The 24,911-nt window shown below is 40.9% G+C and overlaps 1 protein-coding gene across 1 annotated transcript in view; it reads left to right on the top strand.

Moving 5' to 3' along the window:
• The window catches only part of LOC130839560 (phosphatidylcholine transfer protein-like), a 35,447-nt gene extending 10,959 nt beyond the window's left edge, over positions 1-24,488 (top strand). Inside the window, exons 3-7 of the mRNA XM_057713811.1 lie at positions 16,451-16,568; positions 19,159-19,238; positions 22,249-22,420; positions 23,247-23,314; positions 24,423-24,488. Coding sequence (XP_057569794.1) covers positions 16,451-16,568; positions 19,159-19,238; positions 22,249-22,420; positions 23,247-23,314; positions 24,423-24,488 — 504 coding nt within the window. The remainder of the gene's footprint in view (positions 1-16,450; positions 16,569-19,158; positions 19,239-22,248; positions 22,421-23,246; positions 23,315-24,422) is intronic.
• Positions 24,489-24,911: the final 423 nt, after the last annotated feature.

Genomic DNA, 24,911 nt, shown 5'->3' with positions numbered 1-24,911 from the left:
AGTGTCAGGAAGTGGTGAGCTTGTGGAGTGAGAACGTACTCCCACTGGAGAGCCTGCTAGAACTCTCTTTCTGCCCTTAGGCGGTGATTTTGATATTAAAGGCAGGTTGGAAGACCAAGCAGGAGCCATCCTCCACCTGACATTGCCCCAGTTCAGCCCCCAGTTCACCCAGGCGTTGGTATGGTGTTATGTCAAAAGATCCAGAATGTCCAAATCCTTCCTACAAGGTCTCCTCTCAAGGATCCCCAAGGCCCATTGAAAATCAAAGTTTCAGTTTATTAATAGCTACCTCCTGTGACCCTCATCCAGGGATCAGGTGAAAAACAGAGCTGTACCTGGAGACAGAAATGGGGGACCCTACTCACCCTTCTCTCTTCATTTCTCCAAAATGAGTTTACCAATGGTCTGTACCTCACATTACCGTTTTGAATATTTAGTGGGATGACCCCTGTAAAGCACTGGGCCCAGGGCCTGGTATTCAGTAAGCACACAATAAGCATCATCTATCACTGTTTTCTTACCTAGCTCTCTTCAGTGCTTCAGGATTAAATCTGCCATGTGTTCTTGGAGAGACCTCAATTCAGATTTAGTCAGCTGTCTTTCTTGCTATAGTCTTGGTACACACTGCCCAGTAGCAGCTGCAGCTTTCACACCTGCCATTAGGAGCAATTCTCCTTGGTGAAAAATGCTTGCTTTTCCTACTATCTGAGCCTGTTACTTGCCACCGAGTGCTGGAGTTGGATAGTTTCCACAGTGGTAGATTGGGGAGGCTTCCTGGCCCCTAAGGAATGGAAATGAATTTTTCTATGAGAGGCAAAGAAAATTCAGTGCACACTTGAGGATGCATTTACAGGATTAGAGAGATGTAATTCATTGAGGCTGTCTTGTAGTTAGTTATGTAAATGCAGATAAACACCATAAATTGAAGAGAATGAGTGATGCCTTTCTCCAGGTCAGGTGGCAGGGTGTAAGGACAGTGGGGATTACTTCTCTGTAGGAATTACTCCCATGTGGGAACTGCAAATGTTAAATGCAAATATTATGAGATTTTGACATTTCTTATATGTAAACACGTTAGCTCTTGCAGAATTGATTCTGCTTAGGAACAAATAAGTGTGCTACTGGCAGCAACGTTTCTCTAAATATCTCAACCCTATGAATGCAACTGAAAAAGAATGCAGCTTTTAATGCATTTCAATCAACATTGTTAAGAAATATAACAGCTTGATTTTTAGACAAGTTAGCAAGAAGAATAGGAGATCTCAAATATATATGATAACATAAGCAAATTGCTGAAGCATGCCTCCACACCCCCTCCAAGTCTTCACTGATAGAGTGGAGGTAATGAGATACTTATTTCACAGGATTGTCATGAGTATTAACCTCCAAGCACAGTGGCCAGTTTAGAATAGGTACCCCATAGATGGTAGTCCCTCCCAAAATGTGCATTGTTGTAGTTCTGAATCCCCAGTTCTTTAATCTGGAAAAAAAAGAGACTATTATTATACTTACCTTATTAGTGAAAATGCTATCTAATACTTACTAAGTACTTATTATATACCTGGCACCACAGTGAGAACGTTAGATGAATGGGTTATCTTATTAAATCCTCATAATCATTTCCTTAGGTAGAAACTCTTATTAGCCCTACTTTGCAGTTGAGTAAAGCAAGGCTAGTAGGTGGAACAGCTTAGACCATACTCAGGCTATGTCTCCAAGCCCATGCTACAAACACCAAGCTGTATTTCCTGGTTATGAGGTTCTTGAGATAACTCTGGAATAATATATGGAAAGAGAGCACAGCCCTAGTTCATTGAAGGTGATAATAGTCATCCTTTCTCCAGTCTTTTTTTTTTTTTTATAAATGTTATATCTTCTTGTTGGATTGATCCCTTGATCATTACAGAATGTCCTTTTATGTCTCTTATAACTGTCTTTATTTTAAAATCTATTTTGTCGGATATAAGTATTGCAACTTCCGCTTCCTTTTGATTTCCATTTTCATGGAATACCTTGTGTCTCTAGATCATAAGTGGCTCTCTTGTAGGCAGCATATATACAGGTCTTGTTTTTGTATCAATTCAGCAAGTCTGTGACTTTTGATTGGAGCATTTAATCTGTTTACATTTAGCTAATTATCAATTGTATATTCTCAGTGCCATTTTGTTAATTATTTTTTATTTTTTTGTACGTCTTTTTTTTTCCATTTCTTTTGTTCTCCTCTCTTGAGATGTGATGACTATCTTTAGATTTATGTTTGGATAGCTTTTCCTTCTTCCTGTGTATATCTATTATAGATTTTTGATTTGCAGTTACCATGAGGCTTTTATATAGCAGTATATGTATATACATGATTTTTTTAAGCTCTTTATTAGAATATAATTGCTTTACACTCTTGTACCAGTTTTTGAGGTACACCAAAGTGAATCATCTGTATTTATACATATATTCCCATATCCCCTCCCTCCTGCGACTCCCTTCCACCCTCCCTGTTATCTCCCTGTTCTGGACCTCTAAAGCATCACCCATCATAGAGTTGATCTCCCTTTGCTTTACAGCAACTTCCCACTAGCTATCTATTTCACAGTTGGTAGTGTATATGTGTCTATGCTACTATCTCACTTTGTCCCAGCTCCCCTTCACCCCCCACCCCTTAGCCACATGTCCTCAAGTCCTTTCTCTACATCTGCATCCTTAATCTTGCCCTGTCACTGGATTCATCAATACCATTTTTTTTAGATTCCATATATATGACTTAGCATACGATATTTTTCTCTTTCTGGCTTACTTCACTCTGTATGACAGTCTCTAGGTCTATCCACCTCATTACATATAGCTCAATTTCATTCCTTTCTATGGCTGAGTAATATTGCACTGTATATATGTGCCACATCTTCTTTATCTGTTCATCTGTTGATGGGTATTTAGGTTGCTTCCATGTCTTGGCTATTGTAAATAGTGCTGCAATGAACATTATGGTACATGGTTCTTTTTGGATTATGGTTTTCTCTGGATATATGCCCAGGAGTAGGATTGCTGGGTCATATGGGAGTTCCATTTTTAGTTTTTTAAGGAACCTCCAAATTGTTTTCCATAGTGGCTGTACCAGCTTACATTCCCACCAACAGTGCAGGAGAGTTCCCTTTTCTCCACATCCTCTCCAACATTTATTGTTTCTAGATTTTTTTCATGATGGGTATTCTGACCAGTGTGAGGTGATACCTCATTGTGGCTTTGACTTGCATTTCTCTAATGATTAGTGATATTGAGCATATTTTCATGTGTTTGTTAGCCATTTCTATGTCTTCTTTTTAGGTCTTCTGCGCATTTGTGGATTGGGTTATTTGCTTTTTTGGTGTTAAGCTGCATGAGCTGCTTATATATTTTGGAGATTAATCCTTTGTCAGTTGCTTCATTGGCAAATATTTTCTCCCATTCTGAGGGTTGCCTTCTAGTCTTGTTTATGGTTTCTTTCACTGTGCAAAAGCTTTTAAGTCTCATTAGGTCCTATTTGTTTATTCTTGATTTTATTTCCATTATTCTAGGAGGTGGGTCAAAAAGGATCTTGCTTTGATGGATGTCATAGTGTGTTCTGCCTATGTCTTCCTCTAGGAGTTTTATAGTGTCTGGCCTTACATTTAGGTCTTTCATCCATTTTGAGTTTATTTTTGTGTGTGGTGTTAGGAAGTGTGCTAATTTTATTCTTTGACATGTAGCTGTCCAAATTTCCCAGCACCACTTATTGAAGAGGCTGTATTTTTCCTTTGTATATTCTTGCCTCCTTTGTCAAAGATAAGGTGCCCAAATGTGTGTGGCTTTACCTCTGAGTTCTCTATTCTGTTCCATTGATCTACCTTTCTATTTTTGTGCCAGTACCATACTGTCTTGATCACTGTAGACATGTAGTATAGTTTGAAGTCAGGAAACCTAATTCCACCAACTCTGTCTTTCCTTCTCAAGATTGCTTTGGCTATTCGGGGTCTTTTGCATTTCCATACAAATTGTAAGATTTCTTGTTCTAGTTCTGTGGAAAATGCCATTGGCAATTTGATAGGGATTGCATTGAATCTGTAAATTGCTTTGGGTTGGGTCATTTTCACAATGTTGATTCTTCCAATCCAAGAACATGTTATGTCTCTCCATCTGTCTGTATCATCATTTCTTTCATCAGTGTCTTATAGTTTTCTGCATACAGGTCTTTTGTCTCCTTAGGCAGGTTTTTTCCTAGGTATTTTATTCTTTTTGTTGAAATAGTAAATGGAAGAGTTTCCTTAATTTCTCTTTCTGCTCTTTCATTGTTAGTGTATAGGAATGCAAGCGATTTCTGTGCATTAATTTTATACTCTGCTACTTTACTAAATTCATTGATTAGTGCGAGCAGTTTTCTGGTAGAGTCTTTAGGGTTTTCTATACATAATAACATGTAATCTGCAAAGAGTGACAATTTTACTTCTTCTTTTCCAATTTGGATTCCTTTTATTTCTTTTTCTTCTCTAATTGCTGTGGCTAACACTTCCAAAACTATGTTGAATAATAGTGGTGAGAGTGGACACCCTTGTCTTGTTCCTGTTCTTAGAGGGAATGCTTTCAGTTTTTCACCATTTAGAACGATGTTGGCTGTTGGTTTGTCATATATGGCTTTTATTATGTTGAGGTAATTTCCTTCTATGCCCACTTTCTGCAGACTTTTTATCATAAATGGATGTTGAATTTTGTCAAAAGCTTTTTCTGCATCTATTGAGATGATCATCTGTTTTTTTTTTTTTTTTCCTCAGTTCAACTCAGTGCCTCATCTTTTTTTTTTTTTTTTAATTTTTTTGGAGGTACACCAGGTTCAATCATCTGTTTTTATACACATATCCCCGTATTCCCTCCCTTCCTTGACTCTCCCCCCCTCAAGTCCCCCCCACCCTCCCCACCCCAGTCCTCTAAGGCATCTTCCATCCTCGAGTTGGACTCCCTTTGTTATACAACAACTTCCCACTGACTATTTTACAGTTGGTAGTATATATATGTCTGTGCTACTCTCTCGCTTCGTCTCAGTTTCCCCTTCACCCCCCGCCCCCTCCCATACCTCCAGTTCTCCAGTCCATTCTCTGTATCTGCATCCTTGTTCTTGTCACTGAGTTCATCAGTACCATTTTTAGATTCCGTATATGTGATTTAGCATACAATATTTTTCCTTCTCTTTCTGACTTACTTCACTCTGTATGACAGATTGTAGTTCTATCCACCTCATTACATATAGCTCCATCTCATCCCTTTCTATAGCTGAGTAATATTCCATTGTATATATATGCCACATCTTCTGTATCCATTCATTTGTTGATGGGCATTTAGATTGCTTCCATGTCCTGGCTATTGTAAATAGTGCTGCAATAAACATTATGGTACAAGTTTCTTTTGGGATTATGGTTTTCTTTGGGTATGTGCCCAGTAGTGGGATTACTGGATCATATGGTAGTTCTATTTGTAGTTTTTTAAGGAACCTCCAAATTGTTTTCCATAGTGGCTGTACCAACTTACAGTCCCACCAACAGTGCAGGAGGGTTCCCTTTTCTCCACACCCTCTCCAACATTTGTGGTTTCCAGATTTTGTGATGATGGCCATTCTGATTGGTGTGAGGTGATACCTCATTGCGGCTTTGACTTGCATTTCTCTGATGATTAGTGATCTTGAGCATCCTTTCATGTGTTTGTTGGCCATCTGTATGTCTTCTTTGGAGAAATGTCTATTTAGGTCTTCTGCCCATTTGTGGATTGGGTTATTTGCTTTTTTGGTATTAAGCTTCGTGAGCTGCTTGTATATTTTGGAGGTTAATCCTTTGTCCTCTGTTTCATAGGCAATTATTTTTTCCCATTCTGAGGGTTGCCTTTTAGTCTTGTTTATGGTTTCTTTCACTGTGCAAAAGCTTTTAAGTTTCATTAGGTCCCATTTGTTTATTCTTGATTTTATTTCCATGATTCTAGGAGGTGGGTCAAAAAGGATCTTGCTTTGATGGATGTCCTAGAGTGTTCTGCCTATGTTTTCCTCTAGGAGTTTTATAGTGTCTGGCCTTATATGTAGGTCTTTCATCCATTTTGAGTTTATTTTTGTGTATGGTGTTAGGAAGTGTTCTAATTTCATTCTTTTACATGTTGCTGTCCAATTTTCCCAGCACCACTTATTGAAGAGGCTGTCTTTTTTCCATTGTATACTCGTGCCTCCTTTGTCAAATATAAGGTGCCCATATGTGTTTGGGCTTACTTCTGAGTTCTCTATTCTATTCCATTGATCTTCCTTTCTATTTTTGTGCCAGTACCATACTGTCTTGATCACTATGGCCTTGTAGTATAGTTTGAAGTCAGGAAGCCTGATTCCACCCACTCCATTTTTCCTTCTCAAGATTGCTTTGGCTATTCGGGGTCTTTTGCGTTTCCATACAAATTGTAAGATTTCTTGCTCTAGTTCTGTGAAAAATGCCATTGGTAATTTGATCGGGATTTCATTGAATCTGTAAATTGCTTTGGGTAGTACAGACATTTTCACGATGTTGATTCTTCCAATCCAGGAACATGGTATATCCCTCCATCTGTTTGTGTCGTCTTTGATTTCTTTCATCAGTGTCTTAAAGTTTTCTGCATACAGATCTTTTGCCTCCTTAGGCAGGTTTATTCCTAGGTATTTGATTCTTTTGGTTGCAATGGTGAATGGGAGAGTTTCCTTAATTTCTCTTTCTGCTCTTCCGTTGTTAGTGTATAGGAATGCAAGAGATTTCTGTGCATTAATTTTGTATCCTGCTACTTTACTAAACTCATCACTTAGTGCTAGCAGTTTTCTGGTAGAGTCTTTAGGGTTTTCTATATATAATATCATGTCATCTGCAAAGAATGACAATTTTACTTCTTCTTTTCCAATTTGGATTCCTTTTATTTCTTTTTCTTCTCTGATTGCTGTGGCTAAAACTTCCAAAACTATGTTGAATAATAATGGTGAGAGTGGACACCCTTGTCTTGTTCCTGTTCTTAGAGGGAATTCTTCCAGTTTTTCTCCATTGAGAACGATGTTGGCTTTTGGTTTTTCATATATTGCTTTTATTATGTTGAGGTAATTTCCTTCTATGCCCATTTTTTGGAGAGCTTTTATCATAAATGGATGTTGAACTTTGTCAAAAGCTTTTTCTGCATCTATTGAGATGATCATATGGTTTTTATCCTTCAATTTGTTGATATGATATATCACATTGATTGATTTGTGTATATTGAAGAATCCTTGCATTCCAGGGATGAATCCCACTTGATCATGGTGTATGATCTTTTTAATGTGTTGTTGGATTCTGTTGGCTAGTATTTTGTTGAGGATTTTTGCATCTATATTCATCAGTGATATTGGTCTGTAGTTTTCTTTTTGTGTGACAGCTTTGCCTGGTTTTGGTATGAGGGTAATGGTAGCCTCATAGAATGAGTTTGGGAGTGTTCCGCCTTCTGCAATATTTTGGAAGAGTTTGAGAAGGATAGGTGTTAACTCTTCTCAAAATGTTTGATAGAATTCGCCCATGAACCCATCTGGTCCTGGGCTTTTGTGTGTTGGGAGATTTTTAATCACTGCCTCAATTTCCATACTTGTGATTGGTCTGTTCATGGTTTCTATTTCTTCTTGGTTCAGTCTTAGAAGATTGTATTTTTCTAAGAATATATCCATTTCTTCCAGGTTATCCAATTGATTGGCATATAGTTGCTTGTAGTAGTCTCTCATGATGTTTTGTATTTCTGAGGTGTCCATTGTTACTTCTCCTTTTTCATTTCTAATTCTGTTGATTTGCATCTTCTCCCTTTTTTTCTTGATGAGTCTGGCTAATGGTTTATCAATTTTGTTAATCTTCTCAAAGAACCAGCTTTTAGTTTTATTTATGCTTCTTATGGTTTCTTTCCTTTCTTTTTCATTTATTTCTGCTCTGATCTTTATGATTTCTTTCCTTCTGCTCACTTTGGGGTTTCTTTGTTCTTCTTTCTCTAGTTGTTTTAGGTGTAAGGTTAGGTTGTTTATTTGATCATTTTCTTGTTTCTTAACGTACGACTGTATTGCTATAAACTTCCCTCTTAGAACTGCTTTAGGGTTTTCTATATATAATATCATGTCATCTGCAAAGAGTGACAATTTTACTTCTTCTTTTCCAATTTGGATTCCTTTTATTTCTTTTTCTTCTCTAATTGCTATGGCTAACACTGCCAAAACTATGTTGAATAATAATGGTGAGAGTGGACACCCTTGTCTTGTTCTTGTTCTTAGAGGGAATGCTTCCAGTTTTTCACCATTTAGAACGATGTTGGCTGTTGGTTTGTCATATATGGCTTTTATTATGTTGAGGTAATTTCCTTCTATGCCCGCTTTCTGCAGACTTTTTATCACAAATGGATGTTGAATTTTGTCAAAAGCTTTTTCTGCATCTATTGAGATGATCATATGGTTTTTATCCTTCAGTTTGTTGATATGGTGTATCACATTGATTGATTTGTGTATATTGAAGAATCCTTGCATTCCAGGGATGAATCCCACTTGATCATGGTGTATGATCTTTTTAATGTGTTGTTGGATTCTGTTGGCTAGTATTTTGTTGAGGATTTTTGCATCTATATTCATCAGTGATATTGGTCTGTAGTTTTCTTTTTTGTGTGACATCTTTGCCTGGTTTTGGTATCAGGGTAATGGTGGCCTCGTAGAATGAGTTTGGGAGTGTTCCGCCTTCTGCAATATTTTGGAAGAGTTTGAGAAGGATAGGTGTTAACTCTTCTCTAAATGCTTGATAGAATTCGCCTGTGAATCCATCTGGCCCTGGGCTTTTGTTTTTTGGGAGATTTTTAATCATAGTCTCAATTTCTGTACTTGTGATTGGTCTGTTCGTATTTTCTATTTCTTCCTCATTCAGTCTTGGAGGATTGTACTTCTCTAAGAATTTATCCATTTTATCATTTCTTCCAGGTTATCCAATTTATTGGCATATAGTTGCTTGTAGTATTCTCTCATAATCTTTTGTATTTCTGCAGTGTCAGTTGTTACTTCTCCTTTTTCATTTCTAATTCTGTTGATTTGCATCTTCTCCCTTTTTTTCTTGATAAGTCTGGCTAATGGTTTATCAATTTTGTTTATCTTCTCAAAGAAGCAGCTTTTAGTTTTATTGATCTTTGCTATTGTTTTTTTCATGATTGTTTTAAGTTGATAATTTCTTAATTTCAAATGCATTTTAAATACTGTGCATTTTTTCTCTCTTTCCCTCATGATTACTGTTTTTGATATCATATTTTAAATCTATAATTGTTTTGTGTATGCCTTAACTGCTTATTGCAGATACAGATAATTTTACCACTTTTATCTTTTAACCTCCCTACTAGCTTTGTGTGTGATGATTTCATTTTCATTCTGTAATTTTCTTTTTTCTAATTATTGTCTTTTCTTTTTCACCTAGAGAAGTTCCTTTAACATTTGTAGTAAAGCTGTTTTGGTGATGCTGAATTCTTTTAACTTTTGGTTGTCTGTAAAGCTTTGATTTCTTCATCAAATTTGAATGAGAGCCTTGCTCAGTAGAGATTTCTTGGTTGTAGGTTTTTACCTTTCATTGCTTTAAATATACCATGCCACTCTCTTCTCACCTGCAGAGTTTCTGCTTAAAAATCAGCTGATAGCCTTATGGGAGTCCCCTGTTATGTTGTTTATTGCTTTTCCCTTGTTGCTTTTAGTATTCTCTCTTTACCTTTAATTTTTGTCATGTCAATTACAATGTGTCTTGGTGTGTTCCTCTTTCAGTTAATCCTATATAGGACACTCAGCACTTCCTGGACATGGGTGACTGTTTCCTTTCCAAGTGAGGGCGATTTTCAGCTATTGACTCTTCAAATATTTTCTCTTTCTCTATCTCTTCTCCTTCTGGGACTCTCATAATGTGAATATTAGTCCACTTGATGTTTTCTCAGAAGTCTCTTCAACTGTCCTCATTTTTTAAAATTCTTTTTTCTATTTTCAGTTCAGTTGCAGTGATTTCCAATACTCTGTCTTCCAGCTCACTGATCTGTTCTTATAAATCATTTATTCTAATGTTGATTCCTTCTAGTGTACTTTTTCATTTCAGATATTGTATTCTCTGTTTGGTTGTTCTTTATACTTTCTAACTCTTCATTAAAAACTAACTTCTCACTGTGCATCCATTCTCTTTCTGAGTTCTTTGATCACCTTTATGATCAGAACTCTTTCTCAGATAGATTGCCTGTCACTTAGTTCTTCTCCTGGAATTTTATCTTGTTCCTTCATCTGGAACATATTCCTTTGCTGCCTCATCTTGTCTAATTTGCTGTTTGTATTTTTATGCATGTGGTAGGTTAGCTCCATTTCTTGACCTTGGAGAAGTGGCCCTTTGTAGGAGACATCCCATATATTCCAGCAGTGCACTCCACTCTTGTCACCCAAGCTATATGCTCTATGGTTTCCCTCTTAAAGGGCTGTGGGTTCTTTCTGTAGTGATGGGTTGAATATGTAGGTTGTCTGGAAGGCTTTGTTGGCCCCTATTCTAGTTGGTTGTCAGATGCTAGGTTGTGCAGATGCTGCTGGCTGCTGTTTAGTGGGGCCTGGTCATGAAGTGGCTGGTTGTGGAATCCTGGGGGGCCTTGGGATAGTGCTGGCTCTCTGCTGGGCAAATAGGTGTCTCAAAGATTCTGGGACTGTGGTCCATCCACTTGCAGGTGAAGACACATCCTGTAGTTCGTACTGAACTGCAGGCCGGCAGAGCTGGTTCCTAGAGGCTAGCTGCAGGGCCCAGGGATCCCAGAGCTCATTTCAGATCACTGGGGGGTGGTTGGGGGTGGGTGGGTAGTTCCTGTTATGGCTGAGTATGGGGTTCGGTATCTCCAGAAGGTTAAATTGGCCTACTAGTGGTCAGGGCCAAGGCTTAGCTGGTCCCAGGGTAGGGTCTAGCCTTTGCTATGGGATTATAGTTTTCTCACTTCTGGTGTCTGCTACCTGGTGGGTGAGGCTGCTCTAGACTCTTGTGCAGGCTCCCTGATGGGAGGGACTGGTGCCTGCCCACTATTGAATGGAGCTAGATCTTGGCCCTCTGGTGGGCTGGGCCCTGCTAAGGCTGTGTCTAGAGGTATCCGTGGCCTCTTTAGTCATTAGGCAGCCTGTTTGCTGATGGGCAGAGCTGTGTCCCCACCCATTTATTTGTTTGTCCAGAGGCATCTGAGCCCTGGAGCCTACAGGCTGTGGGGTGGGGCCAGGTGTTGGCGCTAATGATCTAAGATGTCAGTTTCCAGGCGTGTTCATGACAACTGAAAATTTCCCAGTATGTCTGACACCAGAATCTCTGTCCCTAGGGTGAGCCTTAGCTGCCCCTCACCTCTCCAAAAGACTCTCCAAGACAGGCAGGTAGGTCTGGCCCAGGCTCCAATCAAATTACTGTTTTTGCCCTATGTCCAGTGCCTGTGAGATTTTGTGTGGTCCTTTAAGGGTGAAATTTCTATTTCCCCTAGTCCTGTGGGGTTCCTATAACTAAGCTCTACTGCCCTTCGAAGCCAAATGCTCTTGGGGCTCATTTTCCCAGTTCCAGAACTCCAGGCTGGAGAGCCTGCCATGGGGCTCAGAACTATCACTCCTGTGGGAGAAACTTTGCAATGTAATTATTCTCCAGTTAGTATGTTGCTCACACGGGGAGTATGGGATTTGATTATATCGCAAGTCCTCCCCTCCTACCCAGCTCACTGTGGCTCCTTCTTTATGTATTTAGCTGTAGAAGATCTTTTGGGGTAGGTTCCAGTCTTTTTCATCAATGGTTGTTCTACAGATAGTTGTGATTTTAGTATGCACATAAGAGGAGGTTAGCTCATGGTCTTTCTACTCTGCCATCTTGGCTGCTTTCTGGTACTTTCTATAATAGAGTGTATGGAATTTCAGATATTTCTGTGCAGAATTAAATATACTTCAACTTATTGTCCATTGATAGTGCCCATTGTCTCTTACCTCTCTTCCTTGACAATGCATTCTGCTAATGCTTATGTATGTCTGTGCAATTTTAATGAATTTACACATAATCATATTTCCTTGCAAATGTTCATAAGTCTTGTCAGCACTATTTTGTGACTAGTTTTCTACTTTAGAATAATGTCAAATAAAAGCCAAACCTGAACTTAGTAAGGAGAGACTTTTGTTTAAAAGGATTCTTGCCAAGGGTTGGGGGTTATTGTAATAGGGAGAATGCTTTGACCGTAAGATCTGTGAGTGTCTCAGGAGTGAGGCAGAAAGGTCTTTCTTTTATAGAGAAGAGTCAGCAAGGCTAGAACCATGTGCAGGGAAGTGAGATGAAGGTGGCCTGACTGGAGAATAGAACAGAAAATATCTTACCCTGAGGCCAGTCTATTCTCAGGAGGGACTGAATTCTGGCTCAGGTTGAGGCTGGGCCAAAGTTTAGGGGCCTGAAGGAAGGAGAGATGCTTAACCAGTGTGGTTAACAAGCATTTTGTTCTGATTGATCAGTGGGGTAAGCAAATTAGCCAATCCTTTATGAGACAATGAAAGGGAATTTAGAGGCACTGTGTCTGGATTTGTGATAGGTAAACAAGAGGTGTGTGTGTGGGAGTCTCATACAAGTCATAGGGGGAAAGGTGGTTCTGTTGTTGTAAGCTGTTTTTTGGAACACAGAGGGTGTGGGGAGTTTCTTAACCTTTACTATTTTCCAGGATCACAGGGCTCAAGTAAAATTAACTGTCAGTAAGAACCACTTATAAAAATTAGGGTTACTATTAGCTTCAAGTAACAGAAATCTGGATTAACAATGTCTTAAATTAAGAGAGGTTTATTTTTCTCACCTAACAAGTAGTGCAGAGGTCAGTAGTTGCTGGCATTGGTTTAGCTGATCAATGATGTCAATAAAACTCTTTGAATATTTTTACTCTGCTTTCTCATGTTTGTTGTCTCGTAGTCACAAAATAGCTGCTGCAGCAACAGGCATCATATCCATATTCAAAATAGGAGGGAGGTATCATATTGTCACCTCTATCTGCATAAGAGACCAGGAAAGTTATTAACTACCCGCAAGGCTGTAGGGGTTCTCTTAACAAGAAAGAGAGTATATGCTATAACAAATTTTCTGTGTCTTCTGGGAATTGTATTGACTGATATAACATTGACTGATTCTCCACCACTGAATATTTATTTTACTCTCTGAAGTGTAAGAAGTTAAATATCCTATAAATTGAGCATTAGAAAAGTATGCAGTGTGTTTTACTTTAGATAAAGATATTGATACATTCTTAGAAGTGGTTTTCTGGAGGAGCGTCAGGAAAAGCCAAGGACCTCTTGAGTAAACTTGTTTGGAGTTGTTTATTGAAATGTTAGTACATTTGGACACATATCTGCAGCAAATGTTACACAGTGATTATATCTCTAATTTGAAAGAGACTTACATATCAATAATAAAAACATTGCCCAAATAAAACTAAGATTTATGCTTTTTCCTATTAAATTGTTTGTACAAACAATGGTAACCAGTCCTGGTGAGATGCTCCTTTGCTACTAGTAACAGTATAAAGTGGTAAAAAACCTTCTTAAAAGTTTATAAAAAGTATAAAGAGCCTTAAAGTGTTAATGTCCTTTACTTTAAAATTTATCTCTAATAAAGCTTCCTGCTTCTCTAATGAAAAAATTATGGACCAAGCTGTCTATATGGAATAATTGTTCCAGCAATATTTATAATTGTAAAAATATATGGACATAGGAATGACATAAGAATAATTTGATTAGGTATGATCTCTCCATAACTTCAAAATAATATTGTTGGAAATAAGAACACGAGCTGTTTATATCAAATGAATCACATTTTATACTACATAAAAGTATTTATTTGCTTAAAAGAAATATGTCAAATATTATTATTAGGTATTTGTGGATTGGGGGGTTACATGCCATTTTAATTTACTTTCCTATTTTTAGCATTTTCTAATTTTGTTTGTAATTATAAAAATACACTTTAAGTCTTGAAAGACATAATAATAATGTAAGTTTGTTTGCTGAGAGCATCTTAAATGATGGGTGAAACCATGCCTTGATCCAAGAATTTCAGCACTTGAATATTTTATTGATAGACTAGGAAAGATGTCACTGACCATTTTGTTTCTCTAGAATTCTGGCATTTCTCAGTCCTGCCACAAAAGGAGTGTTTAAATGAAATTTCCACAATAGTTCATTCTTGGCTATTTCTATTGTTCTGTTTTTCTCTTCCCAGAGGGAAGAAAAAATTGTCACATTATTCTATTTTTCTCTTCCTAGAGGGCTTTCTGTATTCTTTTGATGTTACAGGACTGAGCTCACTAACAGCTAAAGCTACATTCAGGAGGGAAGGTAACCAGTTCTAGGAAACAGTTTGTCTTAATTCATCCAGATAACCAAAGCTAACTCATGTGGAGTTGGGGAGGTCATTATCTCTATACATAATTATCCCTTTTGCTCAGTGTGTGTAGAAAATGGGGACCCACTACTCCTGAACAGAAGCTAATTGTCTCTCTCCCAAAGCTGATTAAAATGTCTGTGGGTGTAGATGTGTGGTGTGTACAATCCCTTGCTCTCTTCCTATCTGTGAGCTTGGGGGAGGGGACAGGAGGGAAGGAGATGTTTCTCCCTGGTCCTGCCCTTCCTGTGGGGCATCCATGGCACAGTATGTAAGGGGGTCAGACTTACAAGTTTGTCATTTGCTGGCTGGAAACCCTTGGTATAAAGCCACATACTTTTAGAGCTGAAACATCCTTACGAAATCAGTTTCAATTCTACCTTCCATTTCCTACCAGGTACTTTCACATACATCTGAGATTCCTAAACTGGGATGTGCTTATCTCTGGTTTATACCACCTGAGTCAGCCTCAGGATCTCTGGAAAGATCCTCCATGTTTATCCCTTGACTTCCCGTAAGTCCCTGGAACAGTGTTTAAGAAGATGGGTTCATTTGTGTTCACTTTGCAGAAAACACTGCATTAGCACCTGGAAGTATGAGTGCATCTAAAAGCTTAATTTTTGTGTTTTTGTTTGTCTGCTTTGCACTGAAATTAAATCTAAGAGCCATTGGTTTAGTCTTCACAAAGGAGCCTTTAGGCAAGGTGAGGGTCATGAATTGTTAGCTGCCATTGTACAGAGAGTGAACTGTGTAGTGCTGCCAACTTCAGCCCAGAACTCTCACAGAAGAAGACACAGCTTAACGTGAAAACAAGAGCAACCTGTTGTACTTAGGAATCTAGACATGGTCTTTTACTGAATGAAAGGGACTAGCATGATTTAAAACGGGTGTTCTTTCCCTTTTTGTTCTTTTATACACATATTTCTTTTTTTCTTTTTTTAATAGAAAAAAGAAGCAGTTGTTGAAAAATTCTGTCATGGAATTGGTAAAAGAGTGTGTTAGGCTTTTACCCTGTGGATCTCTAGAATGGTAGTCTGAACCCTGAATGCTAGCTGCCTACACAACTCCCCCGCTGCCACTAGGATATTTAACAAGTATCTCAAAATCAACTTGTCCAGGGTTGAACTCTTAGTTACTCCACAGACCACAAATCACTTCCTCTGCAAGTTTTCTCTATCCTGGAAAATGGATCTCCCATCTACCTGGTTGCTTAAGCAAATGTTATAAGAATTATCCTCAATTCTTTGCTTTCTCTGTCCCCATAGCCAGTCGGTCAGCATGTGTCCCTAAATCACTGACTTCTCCCTATCAGTGTTGTTACCTTCCTGTTCAATCACCAACATCTCATCAAGACCGTTGCGCTGGCCTTCTAACCCATCTCCTTGCTCCCTTGTCATCTATTTTCTATCAAGCAGTAAGAACCAACTTTTTAAAAGTAATTCCCCTATTTAAAGTCATCCACTGGTTTTCCATAGCAGTTAGAATAAAATCCTTTCACTTTTACCCTGGTTTACAAAGCACTTTAGGCCTGCCCCCTGCCCCTGACCTCAGCTCCTACAGCTCTCCCCCATCACAGTTCTCTGGAGCCCTGACTTTCTGTTCTGTTTCTGTTCTGTGAGTAAGCCAGTCCATCAACCTGAGGGCCCTCTCCCAACAGGAATGGAGTTTACTCTTCTTCCCATGGCTGGCTCCTTCTAATATCTAGAAGAAACCATTCTGTAAATATTATCCCTCAGAGAGGCATTTCCTGATCACCTGATAGTATTGAACCCCTGCCCCCCAAACCCAGGCCCCATTTATCACAGAACCCTCTTTTATCCTACTTACATTACCCAGATAGCATGTAGCTGTCACCACCACTGATGCCTAAGGCCAAATATAAGACCCATGAGAGCAGGATTCTCATCTGCTTTTTCACCTTTGTGTCACCAAGACCATAGAGGAGGTACTCAATAGTGGTGCTGCATGGACAGCTGTTTTTTCATATGCTGTGTAGTCGCAACGTGGGAATCAATACATTGTGTCTGCCTGTTCTGTTTTTACAGCCAAGTGGACATTACGAGTATAAGGCCTTTGGCGTTCTGGAGGATTGCCCACCGGGTCTGCTTACAGATGTCTATCTGGACTTCAACTATAGAAAAAACTGGGATGACTTTGTTAAACGTGAGTGACACCTACAATTCTAAACAATCAATTATTGAGTCTATTGTTATTTATTCTAGCGAATAGAAAGCAACAGGTTTAATTTCTACTCTGTTATGTTTCATTTTTAATTTTGACATAAACATCTTAAGTGCTAGGCTAAAATGTGACCTGTTATTCTCAGGACTTGCTCTCTGCATACCACTAGATTCACTCTCTAGTTTGCTCTGAAGGCCGCTTTGCACTTAGTATAAGTCCATTGTCATCTCACGTACCTATGTCTCCATGGAAGGCTTCTTGGAGGAGGTGGTGCCCAAGCTTTGTTTTAGAAGTTCGATGAAAGTTTTAGAGACAAGCATGGGAGACAAATATGGGAGGAGATGAGAGGTGAGGAGTGAGTAATTTTAAGATCTTCAAGGCCCAGAGGACACCATGACTAAAGTGAGGAAGGCATGAAACAACACAAAATGTTAAAAATCTGTGAGCAATTTGGTGCTGTTGGGTTGTTGGGGTAGCAGAATCTGGAACTCGGCTGGGAGGAGGGTTCAGTTCTCTAAGGACCTAGGCTGGCCACCTGGCTACACTTTTTAGATTTTCCCTAAAAGTGATGGGGAGTTATGAGAGGCATTAGATAGAGGATCTTCTTGCCACTTAGAGTGGGGAGTGGCCTCTGCCATCCCAGTCACAGTGGAATAGATATGCAGCAGCTAGCCCAGGGGCACAGAAATCCTGAGAGACCCTTGCTGTGGTCAGGAATCTTGGTTGCAAGTAATCAAAACCTAACAATGCCAGTGTAAGAAAAGGAAAAAGCATGTCTTGGTTCATGGCATTGGAAAGTGCACTGGTATCTGGCTTCTGGGACAGCTGCATCCAATACTTTAGTTTTCCATCTTGACTCTGTTTTCTTCTGTATTGACCTCATGCTCAGGCAGATTCTCATGTCATGGCACAGATGCCACCAGAAGATGCAGGCTTACATTCTAACCACATACATAACCCCAGAGGAATAGGAACTCTCCAACTGATGCAGCCAGAGTCCCAGGGTTGGCTCTCATCGCCTCAGCATGGGTCATGTTCTTCTTTCGTGGGTATATTTGTCATGGTTTGGGGTCATTTAATTTTGAAAAACTCTTACTATCGAAGGGGAATTGTGATGCCACCTATTCAAGGAAGAAGGCAGACGTTTTCTGTCCACTTCCCTAGTAGCCGGGGTCCAGTCGTGTGCTGTAGACATTGGCAGAGCCTCTGATGTGTGGTACTTGGCATCAGCAGTCCTATGCCATGTGTTCCACACTATGGAACATGGTCCAGAAGCAGCAACACTTTGGCTTCTCTGGAAAAATTCTGAAGTTCTAAACCTAACTCTGGTTCACCTAGATCTTCTGTGAGCTACTTGAGAGACTTTATTAAACCACTTTTTGGCCTGAACTTGCTAGAGAAGCAAGCCAAGACTTTGTCCCCACACACCATCCCTGAATTAATCACTGTGGCCACGTATGACTCATTTTCCCAGCCCTGAAATCAATGCTGAGTCAGTCCTGCTTCAACCACATAGTGGAGAAGCACGGGAAGGGTGAGGCCCTGAAGGAGACTAAGATGCTGGTCCAAGAAGGGGAGAGTCCTAGCTGAGCATACAAAGGCAACAGATGTCCACTCCTTCCCTTCCTTTCAAGGGCACCTACAGCCTCTTTTACCAGTGGGCTGTCAAACTACTTACTCTGTGGTCTGCTTCTAATAGATTTTCCTTTTCAAAAATTAACACATTTCTGCAGTCAGTATCTCTTCAAGGGACTCTCTTGGTTCCTTCAGGGAGCTTGGTTGGCTCCTCCTCTAAATGGTTACTTAGAGGCTTCCTGCACAGCTTGGGGGCAGAGGCTGTGCACTTCATAGACTTCCCTTGCTACCTCCCTCCAAGAGCTGATACTATTTGCATGCAATAGCGTGGTGGATATAAAGGAGATTTGGTCCCTGTAGTTGTGATATAAAGCAACATGGGAGAGAGGCAAGAAATTGAGTTAGCCACAGTTAAACCAGTTTCTAGCTATTAGGAAAGGACAGTGACCTCTCTGGAACCTGCATTTCCCAAGTGAACACACTAGACTGGGCAGCTCAGTCCTAGGACATCTGTCTATCAAGAAGCCTAAAAGGGGAGTTAAGGACACATTAGTAAAACTATTGGTACTCTAGTGACATCTGGTGGTTACCCTGATTTTTAAACCTTAAAATTTATTTATGAATGCCTAATTTTGTCTCACTGCATTCTATCTGAGAATGTTATTTGCGGTATATGATGAACAAGATTTGTTGGGGTCTTTTATTTTTACTGGGTTTTTATATCTACTAGACACTGTCCTGGACACAAGATTTCAGTGATAATGAGTTTTTTTCTAGATCTCTGTGCTTTATGAGTTAGTGGTTTATAATTCCCTATAAGGTTATCATATCAAAAGTTCTTGTTAACTGAAGCCAGAGAGGCTTCCAGATGCAGTAACTTCTTCCTCTTCTTCTTCTTCTCCTTCTCCTTCTTCTCCTTCTTCTTCTTCTCCTTCTCCTTCTCCTTCTCCTTCTCCTTCTCCTTCTCCTTCTCCTTCTCTTCTTCTTCTTTTTTAAGAGCTCTATGAAGAAGAATGCAACGGAGAGGTAGTGATCTACTGGGAACTGAACTGCCCGTCTCCCAAGTTCAACAGAGATGTATCCTTTCTAAAGAAGCACCGTTACTCAGCTTTCTAAGTGTTTATGTGGCACGTGGCCATCCCCAAGGGTGGTATGTCCACCAGGTGTGGACAACATGGTCTTTGATTCTTGCAGAGGCATCTGCTAAAGCTGTTGCCTCTTATGTGGCTTTCAGAGACCTCAGATGTGATTTCTGGGCCAGACCACATGGAGCATCTGTAATTGTGGTCACGGGAAGACAGCTCATACTTTCCTGAGAAATTTTCTAGGGCTTGAAATTGTTGGGCCACAGAATTGGGGACTTGCAAAAAACTTTTGATAAAGAGTATTCAGTGCACTCCCTTTCTCTATACAGGAGGAAGTAGAGACCCAGAGAGGTACTGTGAGAGAAGCACACAGGTATTTCATGGCTGAGTTGGGGCTGGATCTCAGGACCCACGTTTCCAGCTCTCTCTACTTTCCTCCAATTTTGGTGACCCCACAGCCATCCCTCCTCAACTATTGACTCTGGACAGTGTGTGCATGTTTTTTACCCGCAGTTTTCTCAATTACGATATGAAGCAGTTGTAAAGAATGTGAGGAGTTTTAGCTGACACCGCAAGGTTCTAAGAAGCCTGGCTTAGGTCCAGCCCAGGAGGGCTTGATGGACATTCACTGAGCGGAAGGATGGGGTAGAATGTAGGCGGGGATAGGAGAGACTTTAATTCCACTGTCCTTCTTCAATCATAGAAGCCAAGTGTTTCACACATTTAATTTCCATAAGGGATCCTATTAACAAAGGAACTCAGACATTAAAAAAAATGTTTGGAAACCACTGAACTGGATGATCACTGGAATCTTTTCTAGCTCTAACATTCTGTAAGTCTGTATGATCCCATATAATTGTTCTCCAAAAGGAGAGGGAGCTTGGGGGTGGGGGTGTTTGTGGGTATTTGTATGTGTTTTGTGTGTGTCTACCAACTAGATTATAAACTACATAAGGGATTATTTCTTGGCACAGTTCCCACAGACTGCTAGGTAGTTTGTATGCAAGATGCATGTATTTCAGCAAATTGTGGTTACTTAATCCCTTAGATTTTATATGGTTTTCTCTCCTCCTGCCAACAACTGTGCAGGGTAGGAGCCATCATCCCCATCAGACGGGGAAGGAAACTGAGGCTGAGGGAAATTCAGAACTCTGCTCAGGTTCTCATCAGGTTCTCACCACTAGTGGGTGGCAGAGGCAGGCCTGGGCCCAGGTCCAGCTGTGTCCAGAGAAGGTGATCTGGACGAGGGTAGCCCCACTCTCTGACCTCACGGGGACGCTGCTGGATGCTGTTCTCAAGAGTGGACACTTGGGGCTCCTTAAAGTTCTATTTCATTGGCTTTCCAATGCCACACAATCCCATAATGAGTTTCTTATTCTTTGTGTGTACAAACGTGTCTCTCCTATAAGGGCTGCTCAGTTTTTGAGAACAGAGAGCAGTGTACAGGAAAAGAACATTAGTTTTGAAGGGAAAGATTGCAGGTTGAGTGTGAGCTCATTTGCTGGCTTGCTGTGTAAGCTTGGAAAAGGCCCTTCACTTCTCTGGGCCTCAGTGAACTGGTGGTTTTCCACTCATAGACTGTGTGCCACACTGGATCTTCTAACCCTGCAAAGACCTCTGCCACATTGTAATCAACACACCAAGTTAATTTTTCCTCAGCAGAGTAGCAGGTGATGTCTATCACAGGAGCTGAGCAAGTTGTAGGAAATCGTTGCTGCAAGGAAAAAATAAAAGTCTTGGGAAAGAGGAAATCTAGAGCCAAAGCAACACTGTTTCTTCCCTAAAACATTTAAGAGCTTCATTCATCAGTACATGGGTTGGGGGTGGGAAGCGTGGCAATAGACCATCCTGCAGGGTGCCTGGGGGAGGGGCAAACCACTGTGGGTGCTGTAGAGACTCCAAGCTGGCTTGGGGCTATGGTCCGGGCTGTTGTAGTAAGTGAAATTATATTACACTTAGAGTGATTTTTTTTGGATTGTTTTAGGCTTTAATATCTTCTCCTGTAAAACTTAAAATTTTGCCATGGGAAAGTCTAATGAACACATTAAAGAGCTGAACCCTGTGCAGCTGTGTATGTCTTACCAGGTTTTGGAGTCAGATCTGGGTTCACATTTAGGTTCTGTCACTTCAACTGGGCTATGGGATCTTTGGGAAGTTTATTTCTCTGAGCCTCAATTTTGTCATCTGTAAGATGGGGATACTTATGCCAAACTCACAGGGACTTTCTCAGGATCAAAACTGATGCTAAATGTAAAGCACATGATGTAGGTACATGGTAAGGGCTCAGTTAGTGGTGACTCCTGTTGTTCTTTAGGATCAGATTATATTCCCTGTGAAAGAGCCATAGACACAGTGGTTGTTCTGTGAGTGTTTATTGGGATGGAATGGCTTTGTTATTCCTGGTGAACCAGAGTAAGCAAGGGTGTCTGCCTACTAACTATTCAGGTATTCATGTGTCTTCCTGTAATCTCCGGGTGCTAGTAACCTGGCCTGACCATCTTCTGTGCATAGAGGTCAGTGATTGTGTCTTAGGGAGAGGACAAAGAGAAATGGCCCCACTGTTTACTGAGCACTTATTCTGCTCCAGTCTCTCTTGAGTTGTCCCCACAAAGCCTGCATTCAGGGCAGTGTTACCCTCTTTTCTTGCAGAGGGAAACCAATCTCAGAAAAGTTGAGTAACCAACTGAAGATCACACAGCTGATTAGTGACCAATCATCTGAGACCTCATTGCCTTCTTGGAGAAAGGAGGAGTGGGTAACACAACCAAAAGCAGCAAGGAACCATTCAACAGTGGGTAATGCACACTCTGAAATGAGAACACCGGGTGGAAGGAGCCACAGTTTTGCAGGGCAGGTAGACAGGGCAGGACGTGAAGTAACAGTGCAAGGGAGCAAATGCCAAGTGGAGGAACAGAATACTTTCCTTTTGCTTCTGGCTTGTGGGCTTTCCTTCAGCTCTTCTGAGATGCTGGCTTTGATGCGTGCCTTGACTGGAGATGTAGTACGTCTACGTGCAGCAGCACCGAGAGATGGAATTTAACGGGCAGAAGGTCCACGTGATCCTGGCCCAGAACACCTCTGTGCCGCAGTTTCCAGAGAAGTCGGGAGTGCTCCGGGTGAGGCAGTACAAGCAGAGGCTGGCCTTCCAGAGCAATGGCAGGAACGGGAGCAAAAGTAAGAAGAGGGCATGTGTTGGCTCACTGGCCAAGGCCACCCCTGGGAAGGTCACATAAAATGCATGATGCTTATTCCCATGGGTGCAAAAGAGGGAGACTCAATTCACCCCCAGAAACTTGGCTGGAATGCAAGGTGGATGTTTAAATCTGATCAATTTATTCTTCACTGACTCTTGCATTGTCCAGATGAAATCAAAACATCCAAGTGAACTAGAAGGTTTCAAAGGCCACTTGAGGCCAGTCCCGTCCATGCATACGCTGGTCGAGGTGGGGAAGGAGGTCTGGCAGGACTGTCTCTGAGGAGGCAGCTCCTGCTCAGCAAGAACACAGGGACTCAGGACCTGCCTGCCTTGAGTTCCACCCGCGAGGGAGAAGCTCAGATTGGGCCACGCGCCCACCTGCTGGACTGGAACAAGTGTGGCCTTGAGACTACGGCAAAATCTGAACTGTAGTTCTGACATGTGTTAGATCTGCCACTTTGGACGTGTCACCCTACACTTCTGAGTCTCCATTTTATTATTTGTAAACTGAGGTTTAATTTTATCAACTCTTTAGGATTAAGATAATTAAGTGAGAGACTATATCCAAGTGTCTAGCCCTTGCCAGGCTTTTAATAAATAGCAGCAGAATGTTCTTTGGCTGTTTTTCAAAGTGTTTGTATGTAAGTCTCCCATAACGCAAGGCAGAGGGGAGAATACACAAATTCCATGTTATCTCTCTCCTTACTATCTGGGCCTGCATATAAATGTGGGAGTTTTGCAAGGTTTATTGCTGTATCTTTAACATGTTTCCTCCTTCTAAATTGTCTTTTTTTCCCTCTCTAGTTTTCGTGTATTACTATGATAGCCTGGATTGCCCAGTTCCGAACTGGCTCTTTAAGTGGGCTGCCAAGGTGAGATCCCAGGAGACAGGAGGGGAAGTGTGTTTAACAAATGTTGACTTAGCCCATGGGGCTGTCAGGCTGAAGAGATGCACTGTCTCAGGCCTCATGAGACTCTTTTATGAAGCAGCTTGGTTGAGTGACTATAGTTAGAACTGGGGTTTCCAACAGCCAGCAAGGAGGCTGGGACAAAAGACAAAGAATCTTTACCTGGAATACCAGCCCTTCTCTGCTCTTCCCCTGAGATCCCTTCAGGATCACTCTCTGGAACCTCTGGACAGTAGCCTGCTCCTTGTAGGAACAGTGGTGCCTGTGGACCCTGTATCTGCTTATGCAGGAGTTAGGCTGCCCTGGCCCAGGAGACAGTCAGTCATGTCCAAGCCTGGGGAAGGCTCCAGTTTTTTATGGTTATTTTGTTTTTCTGTAAGGAGAGGGCACCGCAGTGGTACCCAGATCACGAGAGACTGCCTAGGACCTGGAATCATGGTGACCATTCAGTGCTTTGTATGGTTCTACTTCCTGGCTGGAGGGCTCACCCATTCCCTGGGAGAGTGAAAAAGCACAAAGGCTTTGAGTCAAACACAAAATATTTTGAATCCCGGCCTTGCTTATCTGACTGTGTGATCTAGGGAAGCCATCAGTTTCTTCCCTCTTAAAAATGGAGATGGATATTCTCACCCTATAGAGGAAGAGTAAATAGAACAATGTTTGGGAAAAGTCTTGAACAATGTTCAAAACTAAAGGATGGCATATTCTGCCTTTTGGCCCCAATCCTTACCATTTCCTATTTGTAAAGCAAGTCCTTTCTCTCACTTCTTTGGAAGAAACCCACCGCCCAACCCAATCCCATTTCCTGTTCTTATTTTTTTCTTTTCAAAAAATGATGTCTCAGAAATAGCTTAGCTTTTTATTAGCAAAAGCCAAAGTATGCAGCCTTACCTGTGCCCTGTGTCTTAGCTTTTGTCATCATCTGTGACAACATTCTGTGGAAATCTGCTCATAGGCCCTATTGTCATATTTATTAGTCCCAAAGCCATCTTCCTTTACCTTTGCCATATCCTGAAGAGTCAGAAGTAATCGCTGTGAGGACATAGAAGTGACAGTCTTCTTTCCTTTGCAGAAAGGAGTCCCTACCTACTTGAGAAACATGGTGAATGCCTGTCATAACTATCCCAGGAGATCCTAAGAGAGAGAATTTGGACCTTGTGTCCATGGAATGATATCCCTGGAAGTACCACAGCTACTGATGCTCAGCTTGCCTGTCAATTTTTTTGTCTTCAGAGGCCTGCACACTCTTGAGCATGTCATCCCTGATTCCTTTCCCACTCTCCCTTCCCCAGGACTGGCTGTTGAATGTAGGTCAGATTAGGGAAACCTTTGCTTGTTTATTTTTAAAAAGGGAAGTCCTCAATAGAGAACATAGTCATTCCCTTGCGCCATTCTAGGGGGATCATGGGTGGAGGACTGACACCACCACCTAAGAGTGACTGATCCTGGTGAGCTGGCTCCTTCCCACATGTGATTCCTTGCAATCCAGGGGGTTGATTTTTCTGCTGAAGTTGCATTTCCTTCAGAGCTGACTCTTAGTGCACAAAGACTGGGTGACACA

This window comes from Hippopotamus amphibius, chromosome 17 (assembly GCF_030028045.1).
Source record: "Hippopotamus amphibius kiboko isolate mHipAmp2 chromosome 17, mHipAmp2.hap2, whole genome shotgun sequence".
In the NCBI taxonomy this organism is placed as follows: Eukaryota; Metazoa; Chordata; class Mammalia; order Artiodactyla; family Hippopotamidae; genus Hippopotamus; species Hippopotamus amphibius.
The sequence above is the reverse complement of the archived record's forward strand: the minus strand, read 5'-3'. Positions and strand labels throughout refer to the sequence as shown.